The 27,802-nt window shown below is 45.1% G+C and overlaps 1 protein-coding gene across 14 annotated transcripts; it reads left to right on the plus strand.

The window, feature by feature from the left end:
• Positions 1–407: 407 nt before the first annotated feature.
• Positions 408–27,792, plus strand: LOC139574819 (mothers against decapentaplegic homolog 5-like). 14 transcript variants are annotated; one of them, XM_071399745.1, is made up of 10 exons: positions 1,441–1,599; positions 9,210–9,863; positions 13,666–13,768; positions 14,146–14,339; positions 14,548–14,763; positions 17,012–17,290; positions 20,516–20,617; positions 25,192–25,413; positions 26,491–26,747; positions 26,941–27,792. In XM_071399745.1, the coding sequence occupies exons 4-10, from the start codon at positions 14,153–14,155 to the stop codon at positions 27,082–27,084; spliced, it is 1,407 nt and encodes a 468-aa protein (XP_071255846.1). In that variant the 5' UTR covers positions 1,441–1,599; positions 9,210–9,863; positions 13,666–13,768; positions 14,146–14,152; the 3' UTR covers positions 27,085–27,792. The 14 variants fall into 14 exon arrangements, with proteins under 14 accessions (XP_071255847.1, XP_071255848.1, XP_071255834.1 ...); XM_071399741.1 differs by having other exon boundaries at positions 9,210–9,467; positions 9,721–9,863; positions 13,666–14,339; XM_071399746.1 differs by lacking the exons at positions 1,441–1,599; positions 9,210–9,863 and adding an exon at positions 408–600.
• Positions 27,793–27,802: the final 10 nt, after the last annotated feature.

The following is a 27,802-nucleotide window of genomic DNA, read 5'->3' on the forward strand; positions in this document are numbered from 1 at the left end:
GGGTGAGACACATGGCTATTGTCCAATTGACTGAAGCCATGAGCTAGAGGAGGTATCAATCTCTCAGGTAAGGGGGGGTTAGAGTCAGACAACGTAGCTCCAGAAAGCAAATATACAAATAGTGATATAGCATCCTGTAGCACCTGCCACATCTATGGAACGTCAGTGTAACAAGTGCACTGGGAGTCAGGAAGTGCATAATATAATAAACACAAACAACACACAGACAGGAAACTGAAACAGAAACAATGATGCCTGGGGAAGGAACCAAAGGGAGTGACATATATAGGGCAGGTAATCAAGGAGGTGATGGAGTCCAGGTGAGTCTGACTCGCAGGTGTACGTAACGATGGTGACAGGTGTGCGCCATAACGAGCAGCCTGGTGACCTAGAGGCTGGAGAGGGAACACACGTGATTGTCAGAGTCGGTGTATTCAGTCTTAGTCTTGGATTGATGCTTTGCCTGTTTTGATGGCTCGTCGGAGGCCATAGTGAGACTTCTTATAAACGTCTGAATTAGTGTCCGGCTCCTTGAAAGGATCAGCTCTAGCGTTTAGCTCAGTGCGGATGTTGCCTGTAATTCATTGGCTTCTGGTTGAGGTATGTACGTACAGTCACTGTGGGGATGATGTCATCGATGCACTTATTGAAGAAGCCGGTGACTGATGTGGTAAACTCAATGTTATTGGATGAATCCCAGAACATATTCCAGTCTGTGCTGGCGAGACAGTCCTGTATTGTCTGATTCAGTGGACCACAGAATCTGCTGATGTACGATTATGATAATTTTTCTTTACAATATATTTCTTTACACAAACTGCTCATGGGCAATTCCACAGGAACAGAGTGATGGTGAGACTCAGATTTTTCATTTTAAAATGTATGTCCAATAAAGACAAATCATTGCGAAGTTAAACAAATCATTACAATTCTATGCACAAGGACTGCTTTTAATTATTTAGACAGAACATTTTTTTTTAAACACATTTTTATTGTATTCTATTTGGTTAAATGTTTTTATTTTATGCACTTTGAGATTATTCTGTATAATGAAAAGTGTTTTACAAATGTAATAAATAATAATTATTATTATTTACTTGACGAGCAGTGCAGATCCAACGTTTGGTAACAGAATGACAGCACAAACAGCACAAACCGTCATTCTGTTACCAAACTTTGCATCTGCACTGTTCTTCAAGTAAATGTGTTTTTGTAGAATGTTCTGTGGAAATTGTTTAAAAGTAATCATTTTACATAGAGTTGTATGGTTGCAATCGTTGGCTTTTGTTTGACATACTCAGATTTTTCACTTTAAAATGTATCAGCATCACTCTGTTAACATGGAATAGCCCTCATTTGAAGAAGACTCGTGACAAAGTGTAAAATAGAAGAAACCGATGATCAAGAACATTTGAGAGTAACATCTCTCATTTAGCGGAGGGATATGCGCTCCGCCTCCCAGTCTACTTGACGCTTGGACAGAGGAGTCGGGGAGAGTTTGGGAAAGGCTTTGGGGGGGAAAAAAAGTCACACAAAAAAAACGGCTTTAAATAGAGAAAAGTACTAAGGAAGCGACCAGCCTGCCTCAGTTCTTGAAAGGTATGCGATGAAATGATAGCTTATCCACTAGATAAGCATGTTTCCATGGGTAGGCTACACAATTACCAAGTTTTAATCAGTAAAGCTAGGCTTGGGTACTTTTCCAGAGAGGGTGGGGTGTAACTAGCTAGCTAGAGAAGTGATTGAAAAAGTTATCTCTGGAATGGTGGAGGAGAACGTAGCTAGTTAGCTAGAATGGGGGGGATAAAGACGATATTTGTGGTCAAAATAGGACGTGTTAACGTCAGCCATGTAAAACCACACGAACAACTTTGATTGTAACATCAATTCGGTTCAACTCGATAACCAACTGGCTAACTTAATTAACTTGTAGCGTGTTGAGCTAGCTAACGGTAGCTACTTGGCTAAGTTTAACCAACTAGCTAAAGATAGCAAAATTAGCGAAATGGATGAAAATGAATATTTTCCAGTCTTAGCCATAATCACTTAACGTTAGCTACATGCGTAATTATTGATATATATCTCTGACACGAAATACACATGGCTAGCTAGCTATGTGTATTTCATCAAATTGTATACTTACTAGTTAACATGTCATGCTTAGCTAGCAAGTACAGTTATTGTCTACCTTGGAAGTTAACTACTTTGTCACAGTGTTCAATGTAACTGGCTACGTCGACAAAGGTGTATTCTAGGGAATCGGGACATGTTGTGTTGATTTCAAGCTTCAGTGGTATAATGGTTGTGATTATGGGTCAAGTACCTTAACAAGCTTTGAATAATGTGTTTTAAAAAAGATACACAAGATGAAAGTCACTAGATAATGTATTCAACCCCGTAGTTGAGGTGTTGCCACCCAGTTTAATCCAGTATTCAGGCATTTTGATTTGTCATCCTGCAGTAATGATGATGTCAGACCTCCGGGATAGTGTGGGTGTCTGGTGTCAGATAAATGATCAGGCAATTAGGCAATATTCTCTTGAGTATCTCCTTGGGTGGGGATGGGGAGACATCTCATGCTTAGTTACCTGAACCATCCTTTGTTTCGCCCTTCACTTTCACCGTGTAGCCAGAGCATGCCATGTCAGAATTGTCTCAACGTTCTGTATTATTTTCTCAGTCTGTTGAATGTTGCTATACATTTCGCTGAACTTCTCAGCTTCATCTTAACAAGATTCTGTTCTGCCCAATGGTTATTCAAAGTGAGGCACTCTCAAAAACCTGGTACCCATGGTGACGGTCAGACTCTTCATCCAGACACTGTTTGTGTTGTTGCTACAGGATAGCCAGGCAGGAAAAGACTTAGGTGTGAAGTGATGTTATCAGTCACTGGACTCTGTGCACCTCGTTTCCTGTCGTTAATGTTATTGTATTGCTGTCGTCGCTCACTTGGCATTACAGCCTCACAGAAACCAGCCGATTATTTAGACGGGCTGTGTCCAGAGAGCTTGCTTACCTACCTATAACCTAGTTATCCATACAGTCATGGATGAAACGACACACCTGCATGGATCTTTAGAGAGTCAGTGAATAGCCTAGCTAGTATCTGCTACATTTAGTTGTCATTGTATTCCCTGCCATCTCACTTCATCACACATGCAAAGCTCACAATTTTTTCCTCTGTGGTGACTGAAAGTGTAGGGTATATTTCATTGCCTATAGGACTCCACTACTGCTTTTTTCCCTCTATTGTAACAATGGAACATGAAGCTCTAAACTGTCTGGTGTTGTTGGACAGCTGTGTGCCGTAAGGGAGGGATATGATGAGAAGGGAGCTTTCAGTGACCTCACATCCTCTCTGCTAGGGCTGTTTGTCAACAGCTGTGCGGCAATGCCTGCATTTTCTGTCTTCTTTCTGTCTCTGTTCACCCAGTATGGCTGTCCCAGACTAAAAAGTAAAATCTTGGTTGACCGAGAGGCGTCTGTTCTTTTAACCAATCGATTCGACCAATATTTTTTTTTTTTTTTACCATATATAGACACACCCTATGTTTGAATAAAATCAAGTACATGTAGGCTACTGAGCAAGTCTGATGCTTTAAGCACCGCGATTTTAAAAATGAAGACGCAAATTACTGACGAGGGAGCCAGAGATCAATATAGCAAATAAGCCTGTTCCCGACCCTTCTGCTGCTGCTGGCCTTTGCAGATTCTGCCTTTATGCTCCTGCAGTTGCCGTTAATAGGCTACACCAGTGGTCGGCAACCTTTTTCTATTTGGAGTGCCAAGTTGACGTACCATTTTCGCTGGTCTGTCAGTTACGATTTTCATATGCACATTTTCGTGGAACAGTTTAATTTATAATAGTCTTCATAGCTCAAAATCAATAGCATGTGGTTAATCAAAATTCTATTTAAATGTAACTTATGTTGCCATTGGTGTAACAGTACTCTTCTTGCGTTGTGTACAATCAATCCTCGACACGAACTCCAAAGTGTAGCACCAGTCATGGAGATTTATTCTGATAGGAACAGCACAAAATTGCACGTCATGCAATGCACGGCTCACCATCCAACTCTGCACTCACGCACTGTACAAAATATATGAACCCCCCCCCACCAGACACAGTAAGTTGCTAGCTAGTACTGGCGGGAATTCTTTACAACCAAAATGCACAACCAATATTCTCCAAAAAACACTGCATCTTATGTGTGATGTTCGAATAACATTTACAAACACATTTATATAAATTGTACACTTAAATCATCACTTGGGAGTATAAAAATCACTTTTGATGTACAGTGCTTTGCAACCAACAACTTACCGCTGGTTTGGTGCTTGTTCACTGGGACGATTCTAACTGAAACATCCTCCCTCGTAAGCAAGCTACGCAAACCAGCCAATAAGATGCCATGTTGAGTAGGTGAAGGCAAGACAAAACTAAAACCAAAAACCCATTGGCTTAACAATAAAGTGGCAAGGGGAATCACCAATATAACCCTGTTACACTCCCCCCTACTGAATTCCACTTGCAAAGAAAAATAATAAAAATACAAAACAGCACTGTGCAAACATACCAGATACAGAAACACTCAACATATGTACAGAATAATCCAGAGAAAAAAAATGGAGATATTTTTATACTACCTAATAGAGAAACTAAAAGGTAAAGCTGTGTATATCAAGGATGCAGACCCTGCTTTAAATCAGTCACTAAATATTCCAGTCATTAGACTATTCTCCTTGAGAATTAGAGTGAAAAGCGGTTGATCAATCCCCTTAGCCCTCATAGGTAAACATGCCTGTTACATGTTAAGTACACTCAGTGACTTTAAAACATCCAAGTAATAAAATAAACTACCATAAGAGAGTTGATCATATCCGTCACATTACCAGCTTGCAACCTCTAATCATGGTCACAATGATGTAAAAGCAAAACAAATAAAAGATGTCAATACCATTGACCCTCTATTCACATATTTAACCTTCAAGAGCTAACTGTCTGCTGATTCATAATCTCAATCAGTCTTGACACTGGTTTAAATAGTCTTCCTGCCCTTGACCTAATACGACCCCGACTACCTTCAACTGCATAAGGGGTAACAGTGTTGTGTACTGTTGCAACAGTGGGTCTGTCAACACAGTCCGTCTGTAACTGATCAGTTAAGGAATTGTCCGAGTTTGGTAGGTCAGTACGGATATCATAAGAAGACTGGTCAATTAGCTCACTCACTACACTGTTACGGTCTCGGTCAGATTCTTGAAGACTCTCTGATCGAGGCAGACCTTCCAGCTGCAGTATATCTTCCACAGAATCCAAAGGTGGAATATCCCGAGCATCCAAGGATCGCACATCACCCTCCAGGCTTGTGTCACCTGTTCCTTCAGAAGGCAATTCTGACACCCACACTCTTGTTCTGTACTCAGCATCATCATCCACTGCAGTGTCCATGGCAGCTGAGACCACAAGGCTGTCATTCATGCCCTCAGACTCTGTTAATCCAGACATGTCTGTTCCCTCATCAACAGCAGCATAGGGAAGAGGAAGGAAGTTGACTGGCATTATCAGGTTGCGATGTACCGTCTTCTCCCGTCCAGTGGAGCTGTTCTGAATCTTAAAAGTGTGACTGTCAGCATTCAATCCAGTGACAAGGTAGACAGTATCCTCCCAACGGTCAGCGAGCTTCCGCTTTCCCCGCTCCCCCTTGTTAGCCAGTAACACTCGATCCCCAATCTCCACTGGTGCTCCTCTGACTCTTCTGTCATAAAGGTCAGCATGCCTCTTCAACTGCTTCGCTGCAGATGCCTGTGCTGTATTCATGGCTTCTTTCAGATCTCTCCTCAAAGACTGAACAAACTGGTCATAGTCGACAACTTCTGGGTTCTCTATGACAGAGCCAAAGACTATGTCAACAGGCAGTCTTGGCGTCCTCCCAAACATTAGCAGGAAAGGGGCAAAGCCTGTGGTCTCGTGGATTGTACAATTGTACGCAAATGTGAGGGACTTCAGCGCCTGAGGCCATCTGTGCTTTGCTCTCGTTGGCAGGGCCCGGATCATGTTTCCCAACGTCCTATTCATCCTTTCGCAGGACCCGTTCCCCATCGGATGGTACGGTGTGGTGTGAGACTTCTGAACACCTGCAACACTCAACAGTTCAGCTATTAAAGCGCTCTCAAAGTTGGCTCCCTGGTCTGAGTGTATACGGCGAGGCATCCCGTAGACACAGAAATAGTTGTTCCACAACTGATGAGCTACTGACTTAGCAGACTGGTTCGGACACAAGAAGGCATGAGCCAATTTGGTAAAGTGGTCAGTAACAACGAGCACATCCAAGGACTTGTTTGAAGAATCTTCTGCAGACCAGAAGTCTATGCACACTAGTTCAAGAGGCTCAGTTGTTATTATGCTCTCAAGAGGAGCTCTTGCTTCCGGTTCAGGAGTCTTGCTCACGACGCATCTCCTGCAGCACTTCACATATGCTTTTACCTCCCTCTCCAGGCCATGCCAGAAGAACCTCTGTCTTGTCAGGTAGACTGTTCTCTGTTGGCCCTGGTGACCAGCTTCATCATGGACACCCTTCAACACCATTGCTTTCATGGAGGCTGGAACCACATACAAATACGTTTTCCTCTTTGTAACCACATTCTTTGAAACACGATACAGTACACCCATCTTCATGGTCAACTTGTCCCAACTTCTGAGAAGACACAAAACCTCAACACTCTCATGGGCACGCTCTCTCCGGGATGGTCTTCTCCCCCTCTCCACAAAGAAGATCACTGCTGATCACATTGTCATCACGCTGCTTACTCATCAGAAGGTTGTGTGGCAGAACATCGACATCGGTCTGCTCTGATGGCATAACAGCTTGTGGAAGCTGTGGCAACAGCAGTGCATGTGAGCCCACTTCACCCCCCCAGCACCTGTGTGAGTGAAGAACAGCTGCAACTTCATGTCTTGATAAAGCACCAGATGGGGGGTCAACAGTAGCCTGGCAGCTAATGACCACTTCGTTGGAGTCAGAGGCTTTGTCAAAGGGGTGGCTGGACCAGCGAAACACATCTTGCACTCTGTCTGTGCGCACAGCGTCGGCTTCAGCTAGTAAGGTCTCGTACGGAACCCTTGTCAGGCGATGGAGTGCACTGGGTCGTACGAAGGGCTCTCTGCTCAAAACATCTGCAACAACATTTATTTTTCCAGGGATGTACTTGATGTCAAACTCGTACGGTGCCAGCTTGGCGACCCATCTCTGTTCACAAGCATCAAGCTTTGCTTTGGTCAGAATGTATGTCAAGGGATTATTATCCGTCCATACCGTGAAGTGCTGCCCCCGTAGCCAGTGGTGGAACTTGTCACAGATAGCCCATTTCATGGCAAAGAACTCGAGCCTGTGCGCAGGATACCTCGACTGCGCATAACTGAGGGACTTGCTCGCGAAGGCTATAGGTCTCGCTGTAGCTCCCTGTTCCTGCACCTGGGACAGCACAGCACCTAAGCCATTGCTGGACGCATCCACCGAGAGTAGAAAGGGTTTTTCGAAGTTGGGGTGGGCCAACAAAACCTGGTCCAGTAAGGCTTGCTTTAGCTGGAATAAGGCCTGTCTGCATTCTGTTGTCCAGTCGGCAGCCGTCAACTTCCTGACAGGTGAGCGTTGCTTCTTTTTCCAGCGTGGAGCCTTGTGTCCAGTAGTCAATCCAAAGAGAGGCTTTGCAATGGTCGAGCAACCTTCAATGAACTGTTGATAATACACCACCATCCCAAGGAATGACCTCAACTTCTTCTGAGATGGAATGTCAGTTCCATCTTCCATCAGATCAGCTTCTGTTACTCCTGTACTGGCCTTCACCTTCTCAGGGTCTGTAGCTACACCATCCGCACTAATGATATGCCCCAGAAACTTCACAGACCTCTGCAGAAAGTTACACTTTTTTGGCGCCAACTTCAGGTTGTGAGCCTTGAGACGCTCAAAAACCATTTCCAGGCGCTGTATAGCCAGATCTTCAGTGGGCGCATAGACCAAGACATCGTCAAGGTAACACAGCAGGCTAAGAAAGTTCTGATCCCCAAAGATGTTTAGCATCATCCTCATAAAGGTTGCAGGACTATTACATAACCCCTGTGGCATACGATTGTATTCGTACAATCCAAATGGCGACGTAAAAGCTGTGAATCTCCGGTCATCCTCATGCACTTCCACATTGTAGTAGCCAGAGGTAAGGTCCATTGTCGAGAAAAAGGCATTTCCACCTAAAGCAGCCAGTGCGTCAGCCTGGTGAGGGAGTGGGTGGGCGTCTTTGATGGTGCGAGCATTGAGCAAACGAAAATCAGTACAGAGTCTCAGGTCTCCAGACTTCTTCCATACAAGGACAAGGGGAGAGGCGAACTCACTACTAGACTTCCTTATGATTTCACGTTCTTCCATCTCATTCAATGCTTGTTTGAGCTTCTCATAATGATTTGGTGAAAGGCGTCGGTAGGGCATCCGAAAGGGTTTCTCATCACTCAGGTGAATGCGGTGAAGACATCCGGAAGCTTTTCCACAATCCAACTTGTGCCTGGAAAAAATAGACTGGTACTCAGCTATGAGTTGGATGAGTTTCTTCTTACCAGCAGGAGACGCTTGACAGGAGTTGACATCAATATCAGTCAAACCTAAGTCACGTAATACCTCAGGATCGCTTGAACTGTCAGGTCCGTCAGTATCGTGAAGTTGGCTGGAACCGTCATCAGTCAGTGTCAAGTCATCTTGGCAGTCAGTGAGTATATCAGCCGTTCTCTGCACTTGCTGCTGCAAAGCTGCTGATGAATCATCATTCACACACGAACAGTCAAAGTCCTCTAGAGCCATGCAAGGAAAGACATCGGCTAGAGTGGCGTTTCGTCTCAAAGTCACTGTCTTCTGAGAAGGGTTTATCACTCTTAACAGGGAGCCACCCATCCCCCCGCAATAGAGCTACTGTCCTCCCTACCAGTATTGACCTTGGTGTTGACCTTGAACTGCTGGGCTCAATGAGAACAGCACTGCCCGCTGATAGATTCTGAGTTTTTCGTAGTCTGCCCCAGACTAAGTGCTCCTGCATAGGCTCTAGAGTCACAGCCCCTTTTAGTCTCACAGTTCCAACTTTGTCAGGTACTTCACCGTCTCTCCATCTCTCCACATTAGCCATCATATTGATTAGCTTGCTCTCCTCACCCCCGTCACACACAGGAGTATAAACCCTCTTCCAGAGATCTCCATCCGTCTTCAGGTGGCGAATCAAGTGCTTTAGGAGATTGCTGCCCAAGATGAGGTCATCACTCTGGCCTTCAACCACCAGTGTAGGCACGGCAACTCTACATCCGTACACCTCCATCTCCAGCTCACATACTCCCAAAGGCCTCGTCTTCAACCCACCACAACCAACCAAGACTACCTCTGTAGGACTCAATGATGGACTTTTCAACACTCCTGCACGCAACAGTTCAGGTAAGACCCTAGAGCTCAAGGTACAAGCCATGGATCCACTGTCAAGCATAGCTCTCACTTCCACTTCTCCTCCTATTAACACCTTGGCATAAAATAAATCATCATGTGCAGAAAGCCTCTGTGTGTTCTGCATTATGATACTCTTCTCAGTCTCCATTTCGTCACAAACACTTTTATATACAGACTCCAAATCAACAGCTCTCACCGATGGGGACTCTACAAAAGGCCCAACACTCTCCCCTTCTACATGCAGGCCTACTAGTTTTCCGGGAGCTGAGCAGTGGTTACTGTAGGGACTCCACCAGCTGTGCTCAGAGCTGCGGCCTTGGGGCACTGAGAGCGTGCGTGGCCAGCTACATGACAAAGAAAGCAGAGGTGATTGGCCCTGCAGTGAAAGTAAGTATCATGTCCAGCATCCCCGCACACGTTACATGGCCCATTAGACTTCACTTTGCTCCTATTCCCTTTTTGGAACCTATGGTCAGACTGTTGTGGTCTCTGCTCCAGCACACGCTCCAGCATTGCAAGGATACGTTCCATCGGCTCAGCTGAGCCCTGAATAGTCTGGGCTGGGTAAGGCAACGTATTGGGTACTTCCATGATGGGCCTCACAGCAGGCATGGTGATCGGCATGACAGCACCAACTTCCTGCTTCATTGTTGTGATGGCTGGGGTCACCTTAGATAAGTGAGAGTACCTCTGCTCCCTCCTGTATTCATCCAGCCTCTCATGAACATCTGCAGCAGTCCACTGCTGTAATGGCTTGCACTTAAAGATAAGGGACAGTTCAGCGTTAGGGCAGTGTCTGATGAACATGACTGTGAGCTCACGAGATGGGTCTTCAACACTTTTTTTCTGACTCTTTAGACAATCTTCAGCAACCTCCATAGCCCTGTTCAGTCTGAGCCAATATTCAAATGGTTGTTCATCAGTCAGAGGTAATGTGGCATAAAAGTCAGCGAGGGGCATGCTTGAAAAAGCAGTGTCACTAAAATGTTGTTTCAGTATGTCAAAGATGGGACTCGGGCCTTTAGATAAATCAACAGAGGGATTGCTGCGTATGCCCACTTTAACAACATCACGGGCCCTTCCCATAAGCCTACCCATAACCTCAACAGCTTGGTCCATCACAGATACGCCCCTCTTACGCATGTAAACCATGACCATATCCTCCCACTCATGCACTGTGCACTTTTCAGAGCCATCCCCCCGAAAGTACACCGGTTCCCTGATATCAGACTTCAATACCAGGTTCAGGCCTGACACATCCAAACCCCTAGAGCTGCATGCATTCCCCATAACATTGTCCCCAACATGTCCAACAATTGCCTTTGACTCCAAACAGGAGGCAATGTTCTCCCCAATGGAATGACCAATCTGCTGTACTATGTCTGCTATGAAATCCATGGAGACCTCCCCACTCCCTGTATTTGGCAAAACTCTGTCATACACATCCTTGGGCGTTTCCATGGGCACACTATCATCAAAACTCCCAAAACCCTCCAGTTTAGGCATAGGTGTAGAAGCAACTGGAATTTTGCCTGAACCCCTACCAACAGATGGTGACAGATTAAATGACAGGAAACCCCTACCTCTCCCAACACCTTCCATTTTAACAATGGGAAATCAACAAACTAATAAAAATGTAACTAGCAAAAAAAAATGCATATATATATTTCTTTCTTTAACCTCACGTCAAAATCTAACCTATATCTAGTACACAGGTAAAACTCACCCTACTTATATCAGATATACATTTGAATTGCAAATAAACAAGTAACACAAAAGTTATATAGTTTATCTGTGAAGTGTCTCAGCCAGAGAAATCATCAATTTCGATAATAAAACGTTGGTGGCGCCCTCTTGTGGCGAAATGCGATATCGCACTATACTGCACCAGCAACGTCTTATCTGGTTCTTCAACGGCAACCACGGCGAAGTTCTGAGATGGAAATCCAGCGAAGGATGATCCGATCCAGAAGAACGGTCACGGCACCACTGTAACAGTACTCTTCTTGCGTTGTGTACAATCAATCCTCGACACGAACTCCAAAGTGTAGCACCAGTCATGGAGATTTATTCTGATAGGAACAGCACAAAATTGCACGTCATGCAATGCACGGCTCACCATCCAACTCTGCACTCACGCACGCTGGTTTGGTGCTTGTTCACTGGGCCATATAGTTACCAAAATAATACAATTACAATATACAATATAATATCTTTAACAATGTACCTGATAGGAACAGCACAAAATTGCACGTCATGCAATGCACGGCTCACCATCCAACTCTGCACTCACGCACTGTACAAAATATATGAACCCCCCCCCCACCAGACACAGTAAGTTGCTAGCTAGTACTGGCGGGAATTCTTTACAACCAAAATGCACAACCAATATTCTCCAAAAAACACTGCATCTTATGTGTGATGTTCGAATAACATTTACAAACACATTTATATAAATTGTACACTTAAATCATCACTTGGGAGTATAAAAATCACTTTTGATGTACAGTGCTTTGCAACCAACAACTTACCGCTGGTTTGGTGCTTGTTCACTGGGACGATTCTAACTGAAACATCCTCCCTCCTAAGCAAGCTACGCAAACCAGCCAATAAGATGCCATGTTGAGTAGGTGAAGGCAAGACAAAACTAAAACCAAAAACCCATTGGCTTAACAATAAAGTGGCAAGGGGAATCACCAATATAACCCTGTTACATTGGCAATAGGTAAAAGTAGCCTACATAAAGCCAACAAATAAAAACATTGCAGCTCACAGGTAGAAAAGAGCCTGATTTTAAAAAAGAAGGGAAAAAAGAAATATCCTATAAATCACCTTGGCCACCCATGGCCTGTCTTCAAGGAACTTGAAACATTGTATGAACTATTAACACCAGTGTGCCCCAGACAGACACAGCTGTAGGATATTTGTGCAAGGGATAAGAAGTAATCAGGTAGGCCGATTTTTATGACGTCACGCTCTGATCCGGTGTAAACATTTTTTCCCCTTTCAATGCTGAGTGGTCATCGAAGATGAGAGAGCTGGAAAGACTTGTCAAATAGGCTACGTTAAGGAACTATTGTCATTCTCAATGGATGTAGAGACGGACTTAGTTTACTTGCTGTTTTGAGGTAAAGAAAACACTACTTTGAGAAGCTCCACAACTCGTTAATGGTGGTGCGCTAAGCCAATCCAGAAATACGATCAGATCCATAAATGGCACATTTTTATAGGCCTACATTTGCACGCAGGCCAGGTAGCCGATAGGCATAGAAGTAGGCCTAATCAGGTGCACGTCCTTACTCAAGATTGACAGGAGCGCTCCAAACAAAAGACGATTACTAAATTAACAAGTCATAAATGGAATGAAATAAACCAAAACCTTCCTCACAAGTGTAGCCTAGGTTGTGCGCTCTGCGAACAACGTGTCCACTCCAACAATGTAAGACTGTAATAATATATTGAATGTATTAACAGAATTTACCGTAACCAAACAAACATTGTAGATTAGAAATGATGGTAAATGTGATACTGGTGTGCCATCCCCGCGGCCTCCACTATGGACTAGTCCGCTCAGACAGGCATCTCGTGTGCCATAAATTATTTTTATTTATAAACTGGGTGGTTCGAGCCCTGAATGCTGACAGCCGTGATTTATCAGACTGTATACCACGGGTTTTGACACATGTATTTGTACTGCTCTAATTACGTTGGTAACCAGTTTATAACAGCAATAAGGCACCTCGGGGGGGGGGGGGGGGGGTTGTGGTATATGGCCAATATACCATGGCTAAGGGCTGTGTCCAGGCACTCCACATTGCGTTGTCTAAGAACACCCCTTAGCCGTGGTAAATTGCCTATATACCACACCCCCTCGTGCCTTATTGCTTAAATACTTGCCACTACTCAACTAAAAAAATCTTGGTCAACCAACTCTTTGGTCCTTAAGAAGCTGCTGTATGTGAATTATTGTCTGCTATAGGGTGGTAAATGACAAAACCGCATGACTTTTGTTTCCAACATTAGGGCTGTTTTCCTAAACAAGTCAAATCCGCTAAGTGTTTTGTTTCCTTGCCACGATACTAAGGAGTATGGTGATACTGGTATCGCCCCGGCCTTAGATGTCACCTGACCTGAGGATTCTGTTGTGGAATATATTTCTAACACAGCTTCTCTTCTTTTCCCCCTCCAGGTTCCACACTAGACCTTTACCCAGGCTGTAGCCACCTCATCATATGGTACGGACCTAACCAGAGAGACAGAACAAGAGAGGGAGAAGAGGAGGGAGATAATAGGTCCTTTTCCTATTTATGCCTGCCTATTGACTAGCTACGTTTGTAAATCCTCTGGGCTGTTGTGTCCCAGAGGCCTGATCTCAGCTGAACTTGTTCCCCAAACTGCACTCCCCTCAGTGGGGTTGGTTGTGACCCAGCTCCAGGGTACATCCCACCTCACGGCAGGCTTTCCTTTCCTGAGCAGCAGCAGCTGTGTCCTGCCTGCGTCCTGCCTCTATTTCCTGTCCTTGGTGTGCAAGGCTAAGCCTCCTCTCTACACTCCCCTTCCCCAAACACACTCTCTCTCCCTGTTGTACACAATCCAAGAAGAGGACTCGTCAATCCCCTAACTTCCTGGTACATTTCTCTCTCCCTCCACTCCTTCTCACCCCGGACAGCAGCACCATGACCTCTATGTCCAGCCTGTTCTCCTTCACCAGTCCAGCTGTGAAGCGTCTGCTGGGGTGGAAGCAGGGGGACGAGGAGGAGAAATGGGCTGAGAAGGCTGTTGACGCCCTGGTCAAGAAACTGAAGAAGAAGAAGGGAGCCATGGAGGACCTGGAGAAAGCCCTCAGCAGCCCAGGGCAACCCAGTGAGTGACCCTGTCTGTCTGTAGTGTACTGTGTGTGTGCGGTGTCATACTTTGTCAATTTCAGGCCAGGTGTGTGTGAGGCAGACTGTGTGTCTCTCTCTGGATCATAGAGTATTCTAGATGACTAAGAGAGAGATCATCATAATACTTGGTCCAGATATTTTCTCCCCTTTCCTAAAACCCGTCTCTCCATCTCCTGCCCTGCCAGGTAAGTGTGTGACCATCCCTCGGTCTCTGGACGGTCGTCTCCAGGTATCCCATCGTAAAGGTCTCCCCCACGTTATCTACTGCAGAGTGTGGAGGTGGCCCGACCTACAGTCTCACCACGAGCTCAAACCTCTGGAGGTGTGTGACTACCCCTTCGGCTCCAAGCAGAAGGAGGTCTGCATTAACCCCTACCACTACAAGAGAGTCGAGAGCCCAGGTACATCTTGTTTTCGTTCCTATTACAGTATCGACTCAATCTAATGCATTGCAAGACCTTAGCCTATACGTGTGATTAATTTGTGGCTGTTGTCCACGTCTTTCAACAAGAAATGCGTAGGACACAGTAAGGCTCATCTGTCTTAAGTTACCGTTTAAGTGAAGGAGAGTACGGACTATTCATACTATATAGATTAGAGTTTCCAATAAATATGCCTCAAGGTGATTTTCATCAAAACAATATGGGACATTCTGGCTGCGTCCTTAGAGATAAATGTGTTCTCTTGTCTCCTCGCGAGTGACGTGATATCTACCTTTGAATTGGTTAATGAAGAGCTGTCAGTCAGTGAGGGGGAGGAGCAGAGCACAGGACAAGGACTTTCAAAATGACCTGATCAATAGGATCTGCGTCATATAGTATGTTTTTGTTGTTGTTGAATGTAATGGGAAACAAGAAGAGAACTGGTATTGAAAGCACTTTCATTCAAATGTGAAGGCTAGATAGATGCAAGTCCTTTAAGTTGAAATGCACAACAGTCCCAAATGACGACATTTCTTCATTAATGTGTAGTACCTATGTTTTCACTGGTTTCAGATGAAATACTGTACAGTGTCTCAAGGTTTATTTTTTAAAGTCTCTTCAATCCCAATGTGTATATACACTGCTCAAAAAAATAAAGGGAACACTTAAACAACACAATGTAACTCCAAGTCAATCACACTTCTGTGAAATCAAACTGTCCACTTAGGAAGCAACACTGATTGACAATAAATTTCACATGCTGTTGTGCAAATGGAATAGACAACAGGTGGAAATTATAGGCAATTAGCAAGACACCCCCAATAAAGGAGTGGTTCTGCAGGTGGTGACCACAGACCACTTCTCAGTTCCTATGCTTCCTGGCTGATGTTTTGGTCACTTTTGAATGCTGGCGGTGCTTTCACTCTAGTGGTAGCATGAGACGGAGTCTACAACCCACACAAGTGGCTCAGGTAGTGCAGCTCATCCAGGATGGCACATCAATGCGAGCTGTGGCAAGAAGGTTTGCTGTGTCTGTCAGCGTAGTGTCCAGAGCATGGAAACGCTACCAGGAGACAGGCCAGTACATCAGGAGACGTGGAGGAGGCCGTAGGAGGTCAACAACCCAGCAGCAGGACCGCTACCTCCGCCTTTGTGCAAGGAGGAGCACTGCCAGAGCCCTGCAAAATGACCTCCAGCAGGCCACAAATGTGCATGTGTCTGCTCAAACGGTCAGAAACAGACTCCATGAGGGTGGTATGAGGGCCCGACGTCCACAGGTGGGGGTTGTGCTTACAGCCCAACACCGTGCAGGACGTTTGGCATTTGCCAGAGAACACCAAGATTGGCAAATTCGCCACTGGCGCCCTGTGCTCTTCATAGATGAAAGCAGGTTCACACTGAGCACATGTGACAGTCTGGAGACGCCGTGGAGAACGTTCTGCTGCCTGCAACATCTTCCAGCATGACCGGTTTGGCGGTGGGTCAGTCATGGTGTGGGGTGGCATTTCTTTGGGGGGCCGCACAGCCCTCCATGGGCTCGCCAGAGGTAGCCTGACTGCCATTAGGTACCGAGATGAGATCCTCAGACCCCTTGTGAGACCATATGCTGGTGCGGTTGGCCCTGGGTTCCTCCTTATGCAAGACAATGCTAGACCTCATGTGGCTGGAGTGTGTCAGCAGTTCCTGCAAGAGGAAGGCATTGATGCTATGGACTGGCCCGCCCGTTCCCCAGACCTGAATCCAATTGAGCACATCTGGGACATCATGTCTCGCTCCATCCACCAACGCCACGTTGCACCACAGACTGTCCAGGAGTTGGCGGATGCTTTAGTCCAGGTCTGGGAGGAGATCCCTCAGGAGACCATCCGCCACCTCATCAGGAGCATGCCCAGGCATTGTAGGGAGGTCATACAGGCACGTGGAGGCCACACACACTACTGAGCCTCATTTTGACTTGTTTTAAGGACATTACATCAAAGTTGGATCAGCCTGTAGTGTGGTTTTCCACTTTAATTGTGTGTGTGACTCCAAATCCAGACCTCCATGGGTTGATAAATTTGATTTCCATTGATAATTTTTGTGTGATTTTGTTGTCAGCACATTCAACTTTGTAAAGAAAAAAGTATTTAATAAGAATAGTTCATTCATTCCGATCTAGGATGTGTTATTTTAGTGTTCCCTTTATTTTTTTGAGCAGTGTATATTTTTTACATTTCTTCTCTACCAGTGCTGCCTCCGGTGTTGGTGCCTCGCCACAGTGAGTTCAACCCCCAACACAGCCTCCTGGTCCAGTTCAGGAACATGACTCACAACGAGCCCCACATGCCCCTGAACGCCACCTTCCCAGAGTCCTTCCAGCAGCACAGCGGGGGCAGCGTCACCTCCTTCCCGATCTCCCCCAACTCCCCCTACCCTCCCTCCCCAGCCTCCAGCGGAGGGGTGGGCACCTACCCCAACTCTCCTGCCAGCTCCGGGCCCTCCAGCCCCTTCCAGCTTCCAGGTAGATGTCAGTATACACTCCTATCATATATCATGCACCTATGTGTTTATTGATAGTCAGTTAGCATGGCTGCTATTACGACATAATATGCTGTTAGCTTATGTCATGTATTCACACTTGTACACGTCACCTAGTCTCACACTCCCTTTGACCTCTGTGAGAATGTAAATAGAAATTAGTGGAGGACAATTTGGTGTGATTTCTAACAGTTTGTGATGATAAGTCCATGATACAAACCAGGGTCCTCTGACAGCCAGGGGGAACAATCAAAATGCCAACTAAAGAGTGTAACAAAGACCGGCATCTGGTTGAGTGTCAGTCAGTGTGCCCAACGCTGGGCCCAACATAGCTCCTATTCTGATGTGTATCTATCCCCAGCCAGTGAGATTTGCTGATGAAAAGATGCATGAGCCGCTGTAGTCAGGCATAATGGCAGCAGGAAAAATAGCTTTTTGTGTTTTTTAAATTGTGGTAAATTACCCCCAGGGTTGAGTCACTGCAGTGCTAGTGCTGTCACTTCTATGTGCTACCCAGACCCTTCTTTTACACTGCTGCTACTCTCTGTTTATTATCTATGCATAGTCATTTTAACTCTACCTACATGTACATATTACCTCGACTAACCGGTGCCCCCGCACATTGACTCTGTACCGGTACCCTTTTTATATAGCCTCGCTTGTTATTTTACTGCTGTTTAATTATTTGTTACATTTTTATATTTTTTTCTAATTCCAAATAAAATGTTATTTGTCACATGCACTGAATACAACAGGTGTAGTCCTTCAAGTGAGAGTCTTACTTACAAGCCCCTAATCAACAATGTCATTTAAAATATACGAATAAGAAATAAAAGGAACAAGTAATTAAAGAGCAGTAAAATAACAATAGCGAGACTATATACAGGGGGTACCGGTACAGAGTCAAATGTGCGGGGGGCACCGGTTAGTTGAGGTAATGTGTACATGTAGGTAGAGATATTAAAGTGACTATGCATAGATAAGAGTAGCAGTGGCGTAAAAGAGTGGGTGGGGGGCAATGCAAATAGTCTGGGTAGCCATTTGATTAGATGTTCAGGAGTCTTATGGCTTGGGGGTAGAAGCTGTTTAGAAGCCTCTTGGACCTAGACTTGACGCTCCGGTACCGCTTGCCGTGCAGTAGCAGAGAGAACGGTCTATGTCTAGGGTGGCTGGAGTCTATGACAATTCTGGGGCCTTCCTCTGACACCGCCTGGTATAGAGGTCCAGGATGGCAGGAAGCTTGGCCCCAGTGATGTACTGGGCCTTACGCACTACCCTCTGTAGCGCCTTATGGTCAGATGCCGAGCAGTTGCCATACCAGGCAGTGATGCAACCAGTCAGGATGCTCTCGATGGTGCAGCTGTAGAACCTTTTGGAGGATCTGGGGACCCATGACAAATCTTTTTAATCTCCTGAGGGGGAATAGGTTTTGTCATGCTCTCTTCACAACTGTTTTGGTGTGCTTGGACCATGTTAGTTTGGTGATGTGGACACCAAGGAACTTGAAGCTCTCAACGTGCTCCACTACAGCCCCGTCGATGAGAATGGGGGCGTGCTCGATCCTCCTTTTCCTGTAGTCCACAATCATCTCCTTTGTCTTGATCACGTTGAGGGAGATGTTGTTGTCCTGGCACCACACGGCCAGGTCTCTGACCTCCTCCCTATAGGCTGTCTCGTCGGTGATCAGGCCTTCCGCTGTTGTCAACGGCAAACTTAATGATGGTGTTGGAGTCATGAGTGAACAGGGAGTACAGAAGGGGACTGCGCACGCACCCCCGAGGGGCTCCTGTGTTGAGGATCAGCCTGGCGGATATGCAGAGGGAGATGTATGTCCCAAGGTCCTTAGCTTATTGATGAGCTTTGAGGGCACTATGGTGTTTAACTCTGAGCTGTAGTCAATGAACAGCATTCTCACATAGGTGCCCATTTTGTCCAGGTGGGAAAGGGCAGTGTGGAGTGCAATAGAGATTGCATCATCTGTGGATCTGTTAGGGCGGTATGCAAATTGGAGTGGGTCTAGGGTTTCTGGGTTAATGGTGTTGATGTGAGCCATGACCAGCCTTTCAAAGCACTTCATGGCTACAGACGGGAGTGCTATGGGTCAGTAGTCATTTAGGCAGGTTACCTTACTCCCTGTGTCCAAGAACGCTATGGCGGTCTGCATTAAACATGTTGGTATTACAGAATCGGACAGGGAGAGGTTGTAAATGTCAGTGAAGACACTTGCCAGTTGGTCAGCGCATTCTTGGAGTACATGTCCTGGTAATCCATCTGGCCCTGCGGATAGCATGACCACAGTCATCCGGAACAGTTGGTGCTCTCATGCATGTTTCAGTGTTATTTGCCTTGGAGCAAGCATAGAAGTAGTTTAGCTCGTCTGGTAGGCTCGTGTCACTGGGCAGCTCTTGACTGTGCTTCCCTTTGTAGTCTGTAATGGTTTGCAAGCCCTGCCACATCTGACGAGAGTCGTAACCTGTGTAGTACAATTCGCTCTTAGTCCTGTATTGGCGCTTTGCCTGTTTGATGGTTCGTCGGCGGGCGTAGCGGGATTTCTTAAGTTTCCGGGTTAGAGTCCCGCTCCTTGAAAGCGGCATCTCTAGCCTTTAGCTCAGTGCGGATGTTGGCTATAATCCATGGCTTCTGGTTGGAGTATGTACGTACGGTCACTGTGGGGACGACATCCTCGATGCACTTATTGATAAAGCCAGTGACTGATATGGCGTAGTCCTCAATGCCATCGGAAGAATCCCAGAACATATTCCAGTCTGTGCTAGCAAAACAGACCTGTAGCTTAGCATCTGCTTCATCTGACCACTTTTTTTTTTTATTGACGGAGTCACTGGTGTCTGGTCTGTAGGAAGACCAGTCTTCTCATTAGAAAACATTACCAACAGTCCCCACCCACACCCCACTTGAAACGTTTCTCAATTTCTGTCCTCATCAGTGGTTGTGTAATACAACACTTATGGGACTGTTCATACATTAGTGTTCCATGTGGCGGATGTGTGTGAAACCCTACACCTGTTTCCGGGTAGAGAAAGATCCTGTGGTGGTGGATGGGGTTTAACTCCTCTTGGGAGTTGTCTGTCCGTGTGTGTGTATATGTGTCCGTCCTCTCTGTGTGTGTGTGTGTGTGTGTGTGTGTGGACAGCCATTTGTCATCAGCAGCATCTGGTCTCCTAACTATCCGTCCATTGTGGTGTTTTTCCTCCAGCTGATACCCCACCCCCGGCTTACATGCCCCCTGACGAGCAGATGGGACAGGAGGGGTCCATGGAGACCAGCAGCAGCGTGCCCAGGAACATGCCTAGTGGGGGTGAGGAGTCTGACCTTCAACTTTTACACGTTATGATTTTTTTTAATTTTTTTTCTCCACCTTAAGCAATCAGGAATTCCTGCTTTTCAGACATCCTCCTCCATTCATTGGAACTGATTTATCCTAATTGTCAGCGTTGACCTGATCACATAGCAGTCAATACAAACTGAAATCTTACTGTTCCCTGAAGGAGGGAAATGAGGTACAACATACTACGGGGAGTCACACTCTCGTGACTTCGGTTGTAGGATCTATACTGATCAATAATATAAACCCAGAATGTAAAGGGTTGGTTTCATGAGCTAAAATAAAAGATGCCAGTAATGTTCCATACACACTAAAAGCTGATTTTTCAAAAATTTGTTTACATCCCTGTGCATTTCACCTTTGCCAAGCTAATCCATCCACCTGACAGGTGTGGCATGTCAAGAAGATGATTAAACAGCTGGATTATTACATAGGTGCACCTTGTGCTGGGGGACAATAAAAGGCCACTCTAAAATGTGCAGTATTGTAACCCAGCTGGAAAAGGGACAGCCCCCCCCAACAGCTTACACTTTTAGGGGATAAACATGGACAAGTTTTCAAACGTGAGACTGTATAGCCTGGATGAAGTCAGACCCCTTATAGATGCAGTAAAGAGGTCAATCGAACTGGACCAAAACAATGGAATTGCCATGGAAACGTGTGGGGGGAAATATCCAGTGTCTCCTCATTGCCCCCCAGCAAAACTAACCTACATTTAGGGTATTGTTTACATGTATGTCACACTTTTGAAGTAAAAATCGGAGTATAATGCTTGTATGGATGTCAAGACCAATACATGTTCATGTGATCACCAATCAACTGCATTAGTTTCTAAAAAAACACCACCGATTTCTGAATGCTAGCTATGCTAATTACCTTATACGAACGGGAATTGGCATTTAGCAGCCACTTCTAAACCTGAAAGGGGACTACTACTACATTAGGGGGTGTGCTGCGTAGTTGGACAAAACAAGTCTTGTAACGGATATGGGCAATTTTCTGGATCCGATTAATATCACTGATAATTACAAAAACGACTTTCAAGTCAGTCAGTCGTAAGGTTTTACGTGGTCTAATTAACTCAACTGGCTAGTTTACCTGTCTGTAAAGAGAAGGGTGGGCTGTACGTTGATCCTGCTGCTCTGATTGGATAGAGTGACGCTGTATTTCTCCATCTCCACTTGCGTCATAATTACACCCCTATCACTTTTCCTCTGTTTTCGGTCTGATCAGTTAGATTACTGCTGCCTGCTACTGTGATACATCACATGGCGAGGACGTTTGCTATCAAGCTATCGATGTGCATAATATCTAATAAGCAGGGCAAGGGTAGGAAAACAAGATTAATGTTTAATCCGACAAATTTGGCTGCCCGCTGCAAATTGAGAGCACACACCTTTGCGCGCTGCTCATAATCTGCAGCTATTTGGCAGTGAGATTGTGCAGAGGTATTTTGCCAAAAAATCGACTTAAAACGCATATTAAAACACTTGTTTTTTTTAATGTATTTATCACAACTATCATCCTATCCAACTATCAACTTTAAATTTCCAGATATGATTATGAAAATGAGTATGGCCATTTCTGCACACCTCTATTCTAAATGTTATGCAGCCAAATCGGACTTAAGTAACCACATTTGTGGGGCCTGTTACAATGTCTACGTTCCATTGACCACTTTACCTCTACAATATCTGCTTTACCTCATCTATGTACACGGGGCTCTGGCAATGGCTGACGTAGCACCCCGTTTGGCCGGAACCAAACATGGGGGCATTGATGTTACTGTAAAGCTTTTGTGGAGGGGCTCAGACCCTTGCTAAGGCCCCTCGCTCCAGGGGGGTTACCTGAGCCAAGCGCTCGGCGGCTGCTTCCTCATTGGAGGTGCACGCAAGCCCCACTCCCTCCAACTCAAGGAAATAGAAATGTGATTGCCATAACGCCGGGGGAAAGACAATGAGCTGCATTCGCCGGACGTTATGTATGATGTTATGTTAGCCATGATAAGGCTTCTAGGCTAGCAGTGTTCTTTGACAGCAGCATGTTCCGTTTTTAGAATAACCAAGCGATTTAACGCTAGCTACGTATACTAAACAAGCGAGCTATCAACGCAATTCCACCGTTAGGAAGCTGGAATAGCTAGCAGCAGTAGCTAGCTTGCCTCGGCAAGTTGGCAAACCTGGCTAGCACGATATGCAGCGCTTGTTAGCTAGCTTGGTCTCAAGTCTACGTAAGACCGGATCACCAAGGTGGGACCTGGACCCTTCTGGGAAGGAGAGTCAAGCGGTGCTTAACCAAGGCAAACACATGAACCTGGTCGCCCTCTCTCTTCGAATACTTCCCCGTAACCGGAGACAGAGCATACAGGAGCCGGGAGACATTCGACCAGACCGACCTGTAACCGGAGACAGAGCATACAGGAGCCGGGAGACATTCGACCAGACCGACCCATAACCGGAGACAGAGCATACAGGAGCCGGGAGACATTCGACCAGACCGACCCATAACCGGAGACAGAGCATACAGGAGCCGGGAGACATTCGACCAGACCGACCCATAACCGGAGACAGAGCATACAGGAGCCGGGAGACATTCGACCAGACCGACCCATAACCGGAGACAGAGCATACAGGAGCCGGGAGACATTCGACCAGACCGACCCATAACCGGAGACTGAGCATACAGGAGCCGGGAGACATTCGACCAGACCGACCCATAACCGGAGACAGAGCATACAGGAGCCGGGAGACATTCGACCAGACCGACCCATAACCGGAGACAGAGCATACAGGAGCCGGGAGACATTCGACCAGACCGACCCAAACAATTTCCGCGTCCCTCAACTTAGACTCAGCTGAGGTACGGACACTCGGGAGAGGAAGTCCGTATCGGGAACACCAAGCCCCCTAAAAAAAAAGCTCCACAATTGACAAGAGAACCTGCGTTGCGGACTAGTAGGGGAACAGTGCCAGCATTCCCCTAGTCTCGCGCACAAACTGATTGGCCGAGGGCAGCTTGAGCGGCAGCTTGAGCGCCGAGACATACAAGACGACAAACGTGAGTGTTGCAAACCCGTACCCGGCTTATTAGTGTCACCCCTTGATTCTTCACTGTCACTACTTTGCAGGACTGATGTGCACACATGATCATTGAGTTCAGACGAGTGCCCTGTTTTATTAGTCTGGCAATAAAACGCAAAGGTGTTCAGGTTATGAATTTACATTCCTCTAGCTCGGTCTTCACCATAGTCATAAATGATAGACCAACATGGCTATAATAACACAATGTTATCGTATAGTTTTACAAAGAATGCACATCACGAGAACACATGTTGTATTTTACAGTAACGTGAACCAAGGCTTAAAATACAACCAATCAGCTAACTTCAGAGATGCCATTGTAAAAATATATTTTCACCACATAAATAAATTACAACATACCTGGCAATTATTATAATTTTTGTAGTATTTTACCTTTATTTAACTTGGCAAGACAGTTAAGAACAGAATCTTATTTTCAATGACGGCCTAGGAACAGTGGGTTAACTGCCTTGTTCAGGGGCAGAACGACAGATTTTTATCTTGTCAGCTCGGGGATTCGATCTTGCAACCTTCCGGTTACTAGTCCAACGCTCTAACCACTAGGCAACCTGCTGCAATAAAGCCCAGAAGGTAGGTGTTAGATTCAGATTATTATGAATCTACCTTTCTCCAGCTCCTGTACATGAAAATACAACTTTGTCTTGACCGTTCCTGGCAACGTTAGCCATTTGACGCCACGTTAGCTAGCAGAGTAAGCGTTCAGAATACATGTTTAGCGCCAAGTAGTTAACATCATGATACTGAGAGAGTTTGATCCATATACATTCATAAGGAACTTTATACAGTTAGACGAGACAATTATAAAGGATTATAACATGTTATATCCCAAAATGGCGTACAGCTCAACTTTCTACATACCGTCTTCGCCATTATCCTAAATGAAAGGTAACTCAAATATGGCGACACTGGTGAACTTGACACCAGACCAATAGCAGCTTATACCAGGAGAGGCCGTAGGAACATGTATAAGAGACATAACATCTTGGAACTTATTCCTTTTTAGAATGAGAATATACCACTAAGGGACCGTTTAGTTGGCGCAACGTAAGACTGTCTCGTTTTCCAGTTTTAAGTAGCGTTCACACCAAGGTGATGAGCTGAATAATTGAAGGAATGAATCCAAGCCTCACGTTTATCACCTGTGGAAGGCTTGTCTCCCAGTGAGGCACAGATTTCATTGGCCTCGTCAGGTGTGATTGTCACAAGTGTGACTCCCCATAGTATGTTGTACCGAAGTTGACTGACTGAAAGGGAACTATGGGTACTACAAATGCACCACATCATTCATGAATTGATCAAATTTTAAATTATAAATTTCAAGATTACGCATCCATTTCCCTTTACAACAAAGAAGGATCCCTGTAGATGTGGAGTATGAGGAACCCGAGCCACTGGTCTAGAATTGTGTACTATGAGTTGACCCTCTGCTCCACCTTGTCCCTGTAGATGTGCAGCCAGTGGAGTATGAGGAACCGAGCCACTGGTGCAGTATTGTGTACTATGAGTTGAACAACAGAGTGGGTGAGGCCTACCATGCCTCTTCTACCAGTGTTCTGGTGGACGGCTTCACCGACCCCTCCAACAACAAGAACCGCTTCTGCCTGGGGTTGCTCTCCAACGTCAACCGCAACTCGACCATAGAGAACACACGCCGCCACATTGGCAAAGGTGAGAATAAACACATTGAGATTAGTTGAAGAGGTTGTGAAGATTGAAATTAGATGAGAGGTTTAGAGAGTGTGGAGACAGAATGGTGACACATGCATGATATTCAACTAAAACGTGCATTTTTAAAAATTAATTTTGTATTCTGGGTTGTGTTTATTTGCTAGGTATTACTGCACTTTTGGAGCTAGAAACACAAGCATTATGTATTACTGTTGGAGCTAGAAACACAAGCATTAGATATTACTGCACTGTTGGAGCTAGAAACAAGCATTAGGTATTACTGCGCTGATGGAGCTAGAAACACAAGCATTAGGTATTACTGCGCTGATGGAGCTAGAAACACAAGCATTAGGTATTACTGCGCTGATGGAGCTAGAAACACAAGCATTAGGTATTACTGTACTGTTGGAGCTAGAAACACAAGCATTAGGTATTACTGCGCTGATGGAGCTAGAAACACAAGCATTAGGTATTACTGCGCTGATGGAGCTAGAAACACAAGCATTAGGTATTACTGCGCTGATGGAGCTAGAAACACAAGTATTAGGTATTACTGCGCTGATGGAGCTAGAAACACAAGTATTAGGTATTACTGCGCTGTTGGCGCTAGAAACACAAGTATTAGGTATTACTGCGCTGATGGAGCTAGAAACACAAGCATTATGTATTACTGCGCTGATGGAGCTAGAAACACAAGCATTATGTATTACTGCGCTGTTGGAGCTAGAAACACAAGCATTAGGTATTACTGCGCTGATGGAGCTAGAAACACAAGCATTAGGTATTACTGCGCTGATGGAGCTAGAAACACAAGCATTAGGTATTACTGCGCTGATGGAGCTAGAAACACAAGTATTAGGTATTACTGCGCTGATGGAGCTAGAAACACAAGTATTAGGTATTACTGCGCTGTTGGAGCTAGAAACACAAGCATTAGGTATTACTGCGCTGTTGGAGCTAGAAACACAAGCATTAGGTATTACTGCGCTGATGGAGCTAGAAACACAAGCATTAGGTATTACTGCGCTGTTGGAGCTAGAAACACAAGCATTTTTCTTTTTTCTCTCCCTCTCTCAGGCGTCCACCTGTACTATGTAGGAGGTGAGGTGTATGCAGAGTGTCTGAGTGACACCAGTATCTTCGTTCAGAGCCGAAACTGTAACTACCACCATGGTTTCCACCCCACCACGGTGTGTAAGATCCCTAGTGGCTGCAGTCTGAAGATCTTTAACAACCAGGAATTTGCTCAGCTACTGGCCCAGTCTGTGAACCATGGCTTTGAGGCTGTCTACGAACTGACCAAGATGTGCACCATCCGCATGAGCTTTGTAAAGGTGATATACAATTACATTTATGATTCAACAATTATATTAGTTTCAGTACTATGTACAGTTCACTGCTTTATGATCTTGTCCATTGATTTACAAGCATTTCTGATTGGACAAATTTGCTTTTTCATTACTTTTTTTGACCATTTTCTGAATATGACCCAGCTTTAACTTTCTCTCTCTCGCTCCCCCCCAACAGGGCTGGGGAGCTGAGTATCACAGACAAGATGTCACCAGCACCCCCTGTTGGATAGAAGTGCACCTTCACGGCCCTCTGCAGTGGCTGGATAAAGTGCTGACACAGATGGGCTCTCCTCTCAACCCCATCTCTTCAGTGTCTTAATGGTGCCCCCCATACCAGACTCTCGACCCCATCTCTTCAGTGTCTTAATGGTGCCCCCCCCCCCCCAAGACTAGACCAGCCAGGCTGGGAGGTTCTTTTTACACATTTTAAAAAAAACATTTATTTTTATGTTTTAATGAGTGAAAGGAGATGTTAAAAGGCTGAACTGTTTACAGTATCTGGCTGCAGAAGGGATGTTGAACCCAGAGCAGCAGAATTAAAGAAAGAAAAATGGAGGCTACAAGCAGAAGATAAAAGTAAAACCTACAGAAGAATATTCAGAGTAGCGGCACAAAATAATGGACAAAGTACTGCTCTGAGTCATCCACTACCAACCATGTGCTTATTCTATTGAGAGTAGTAGGACTGGAAAGCATTTACCTTACTTTATATTTTTAATATTTTTTTAAAGGATTTTTGCATAAAATGTTTTAATGATTTTCTTTTGGTATTTTTTCGGTAAGAAAATAATGAAATGTATATCACTACTACTACAAATTTACCACAGTCAAACTACTTGTAATTTTACTTTGCAACCTTTTTTTTTTTCTTTGCCATGTTTTCTAATGCCAGATATTTTACATCTTAAGGTATAGATATCATTATGTTTACTATTAGACTCAGATCTCATGTTTCCATTTTATAGTTTCTATCACTAGAAAAACTTGAGTTACTGCCATTTTTAAATAAAGTATGTCTAACTGATAACTATGATATG

The sequence above is a fragment of the Salvelinus alpinus genome, chromosome 4 (assembly GCF_045679555.1).
Source record: "Salvelinus alpinus chromosome 4, SLU_Salpinus.1, whole genome shotgun sequence".
Classification (NCBI taxonomy): domain Eukaryota; kingdom Metazoa; phylum Chordata; class Actinopteri; order Salmoniformes; family Salmonidae; genus Salvelinus; species Salvelinus alpinus.